The sequence below is a fragment of the Suricata suricatta genome, chromosome 3 (genome assembly GCF_006229205.1).
Source record: "Suricata suricatta isolate VVHF042 chromosome 3, meerkat_22Aug2017_6uvM2_HiC, whole genome shotgun sequence".
NCBI lineage: Eukaryota > Metazoa > Chordata > Mammalia > Carnivora > Herpestidae > Suricata > Suricata suricatta.
Genome location: NC_043702.1, coordinates 174,076,038 through 174,079,598, shown reverse-complemented (window position 1 = coordinate 174,079,598; position 3,561 = coordinate 174,076,038). Strand labels below are relative to the sequence as shown.

General features: G+C 68.3%; 2 protein-coding genes across 2 annotated transcripts in view; one reads left to right on the top strand and one right to left on the bottom strand.

Moving 5' to 3' along the window:
• Positions 1-44: 44 nt before the first annotated feature.
• On the top strand, positions 45-2,962 carry BGLAP (bone gamma-carboxyglutamate protein). The gene is made up of 4 exons (XM_029935987.1): positions 45-2,264; positions 2,411-2,449; positions 2,547-2,616; positions 2,729-2,962. The coding sequence occupies exons 1-4, from the start codon at positions 2,195-2,197 to the stop codon at positions 2,856-2,858; spliced, it is 309 nt and encodes a 102-aa protein (XP_029791847.1). The 5' UTR covers positions 45-2,194; the 3' UTR covers positions 2,859-2,962.
• Positions 2,963-3,496: 534 nt separating this feature from the next.
• Positions 3,497-3,561, bottom strand: part of PAQR6 (progestin and adipoQ receptor family member 6) — a 2,706-nt gene continuing 2,641 nt past the window's right edge. The window contains exon 8 of the mRNA XM_029933451.1: positions 3,497-3,537. Coding sequence (XP_029789311.1) covers positions 3,497-3,537 — 41 coding nt within the window. The remainder of the gene's footprint in view (positions 3,538-3,561) is intronic.

The following is a 3,561-nucleotide window of genomic DNA, read 5'->3' as shown; positions in this document are numbered from 1 at the left end:
GGGCGGGGAGGGGGGCGGGATGAGGGGCACTCCACACGGCCGCCCCCCAGTGCTCATGACCAGGGCCCTCAGCCTGGCACCCTTTCCTGGGCACTTTGGGGCCACTTGCTGTGTCCTCAGGCAAGGTGCTGTCCCCCATGACACCTTTGTCACTGTGAGGCCATGGGCCACTCTCCGTCTGCCCTGCTCGCAGCCACCCCTCGCCTGGCCCGGCACAAGCGCTCTCGGCTCGAGAACGTTCCTCCGCTAGGAACCGCGGATGGGGGTCACGGGATCACAGGGGCACCTCGGGGCCCTTACTCCAGATGGCCGCTCTCTGGGGGGCCCCCAGCCTGCCATGCACACTTGCTGGGGGTGGGGGCCTTCCTAATAGGCCTGTCTTGACGAGCCCTGTGGGGCCTGTGACAGGAGCTGAGACCCCTTCCGTGTCATCCTGGGGACACCAGCCCGGCAGGGCGGAGGGCTCGGGTTCGCTCACCTGCCTGTCCCCTCCTGCTGCTGCCAGGCCCTGCACAGAGAACAGAAGGAGCTGGTGGCCGCCCTCGGGGAGCCGGAGTGAGGAGGCGACGGCCGCGCTGGGAGCAGAGGGCAGTCGAGGTTGGGGGCCTGGCCTCTGAGGACCCTTCCGTGGTGCTCAGTCCCTGAGCGGGGCTGGAATCAGCTGGAGGATGGATGAGGCCTGACCGTCCGTCCTGCTTTGGGGGCTCCTTTGCCCCCCACCCCCAGCACATACTCAGATTTTGCCCTGTCTTCTCGTAACTCGAGGCCTGCTGGCCAGCTCCTGTCCTGGGGGTCAGGCCCCCGCCGGCTCCTGAGCCCCCACCTCCAGTGCTGGCCCCGGCCCAGGGAGTCTCTGTTCCTTCTGTGCCGATTGCCCCTTGCCGGCCAGCCCGTGGTGACCGCTGCGTCCTCCCCACATCCGTAAATACACTTCCTGCACTTGCTACACTGTAATCTGTGAGGATGCTTCCGCCGCCAAGCTCTCCCGCCTCTGCTGGCCCAAGGCCCTCCTGCTCCCAGTGCCCTGGCTGGGAGGGCAGGAGGACAGCGAAGCCCCCCTCACAGGAGCTGGGACCCCTGGGGTCCACTCCTCTCTGCCATCTGGGCTCTGTGCTGCCTCCACCTGCCCGGGGTTTGCGCGCCCTCCAGGCAGCTGGCGCTCTGTCCCCGTCCCTGGCCAGGGCTCGGCTACAGGCACATGGGCTCTTCCTGTGGCCAGCGGTGAGGGGTGGGTACGGACAGGTCGCAGATCAGGTCTCCCTGGAGAGGGCCTCGCCCCGGAGAAGCCAGGCGGGGTCCATCTGGGAGCGCTGGGGACAGGCGGACATCAGGGCTGCCCTCGCTGGCCACCTGCTGCCCTGAATTGAGCCGGTGGAGCCACAGCACCCAGGCATGGGGCCGTGGGGGGGGCGGGGAGTGCCTGGTCAGGCCCCCACCTGTGGCAGGCCGTGCACGGCAATGCCCCCACTCCTCTGGGGCCGGGCCGACGGGGCCCCTGGGTGCTGGGATGGCCTTCAGGCTGGATGTCTCTCTGAGACAGGTCCCCCATTTGTTGGCACCGGGGAGGCTGTATGACCAGACGGAGGGGTCCTCTCCCAGCTCCTTGCTGGCTCTGCCTCCCCATGTGCAAGGGGCACAGGGGTGAGGGCCCCCTCCACCCGCCCGGTCCTGAGCGGAGCCGAGCCGCCCCCACCCCCTCCCAGAGCTCTTGGGGACTGGGGGTGGGCAGGGTGCCTCAGGGTGAGCGAGGGCACCGCTGCCTGGCGCCCCTCCCTCCCTGGGGTTTGGCTCCTGCCCACAGGCCGACCGTGGAAATCACAGTCTTACAGCGACAGCCCAGCTTTACTCGAGTCTATTTTAGACCTTGAGCCCCCCCTTTCCCCCTTCCTGTCCCTCCTGCTCCACCCAGCTGATGCTGGGGGACCTGAGGGGACCCCCATGGGGAGGGGCCGGGCCTGTCCAGAGGCAGGGCCCCACCCTCCATCCTCCCAGGGGCCCAGCCTGGCAGCTCCAACCACAACATCCTTTGGGGTTTGGCCTATAGAGCTGGGGCGGATGACCCCCAGATAGTCCTGGCAGGTTCCCCCAGGCCCACCCTCGCCTCCGGGGCGCGGCCTAGGGTATAAATGGTGCTGGCGGGGGTGCAGACCAGCTGGAGCCCAGCGGCAGCCCCAGCAGCCACGACAGCCACACCATGAGGCCCCTGCCGTTCCTGGCCCTGCTGGCCCTGGCTGCGCTCTGCCTCTGCCCAGCCGGCCCGGCAGGTGAGCGCCCCCGCCTCCGCCCCGGGCTCCCCTCACGGTGCCCCTCTGGATGCCACTGCCTCCTGCGGGTGGGCGCAGTCCCGGTGCGGGGGCGGGGGGGAGGCCCCAGGGCAGAGCAGGGGTGAACAGGGCACTCTCCTTTGCAGATGCGAAGCCCAGCCGTGCACAGTCAGGCAGGGGTGCAGGTATGTGGCAGGGCCTGGTGGGGGGCCGGGCCTGCGGGGCTGCCTGCCATGCCCCCCAGACCCAGAGCCACCTGGTCTCTGCCTTTCTGTTCCACAGCCTTCGTGTCCAAGCAGGAGGGCAGTGAGGTGGTGAGGCGGCTCCGGCGCTACCTGGACCCCGGGCTGGGGTGAGTGCTGTCCTGGGGCTCCAGATCCCTGATGCAAGGAGAGGGGTCCAGGCCGCGGGAGGAGGGGGGGCCCAGCTTCCTGGAGGCTGACGCCACTCTTTTGGGCCGTCAGAGCCCCAGCCCCTTACCTGGACCCCCTGGAGCCCAAGAGGGAAGTCTGTGAGCTCAACCCGGACTGTGACGAGCTGGCGGACCACATCGGCTTCCAGGACGCGTACAGGCGCTTCTACGGCACGGCCTAGAGCTGGTGCCTCCCCCCAGGAGCCCCCCCCAGCCCCCCATGCCCTGACCTCCCTGCCATCCCCCCAGCATCCCGGCTGCTCCAGAATAAACTCCAGAAGAGGAATTGGTGGCACTGCGAGTCTTTGTTCTGTCCGGGGGGCGCCCAGGGTGTGGGAGGGAAGGCGGGGTGTGGGGTGGGCGATGGGAGTGGAGGGGCGGTGAGCTCTTTGGTCCCAGAAAGTGCTCCCCACAGTCTGCTATTGATTTATTTATTGGTACTGTACCCACCTCATCTGGAAGCGTCGAAAGCAGCCTCCTAAAAATCTAATTAGGATCCCCCTGGAGCCCAGTACCCTCCCCCCCACCCAAGCCCCTGCACCGCCCGTGACACCCAAACTGACCCAGAGTCCTGGACACTTGCAGCGCTCGGTTGTGAGCAGGACGGACAGACCCACCCCTGTGGGCACAGCCAGTTTCGGAGGTGAGGGCGCTGGCGGGCCGCCTAGGTTAGTGGTGTTAGTGCCTCCCCTGCCCCAGCCTCCGGCACAGCCCCTCTCAGACCCTCAGCACTTGCCCAGCCCCCTGCGAGCACCGGCACCGACCCCTCCTGCTCACCCCTCCCCCCTGCCCCCTGCTCTCCTCTGGCCCCACCCCTCAGTCACTCCTGGCCCCAGACTCCCAGGTGCCCCTTTTGGGCTCCTCCCCAGCAGGGGAGGGGGGTGC

What these genes read in the sequence shown, in the direction of transcription:
- BGLAP (XM_029935987.1), top strand. Translation starts at nt 2,195, where the DNA reads ATGAGGCCCCTGCCGTTCCTGGCCCTGCTGGCCCTGGCTGCGCTCTGC. An exon ending in CTGCCCAGCCGGCCCGGCAG is followed by an intron (nt 2,265 to 2,410) that starts GTGAGCGCCCCC and finishes TCTCCTTTGCAG; the next exon opens with ATGCGAAGCCCAGCCGTGCA. An exon ending in ACAGTCAGGCAGGGGTGCAG is followed by an intron (nt 2,450 to 2,546) that starts GTATGTGGCAGG and finishes TCTGTTCCACAG; the next exon opens with CCTTCGTGTCCAAGCAGGAG.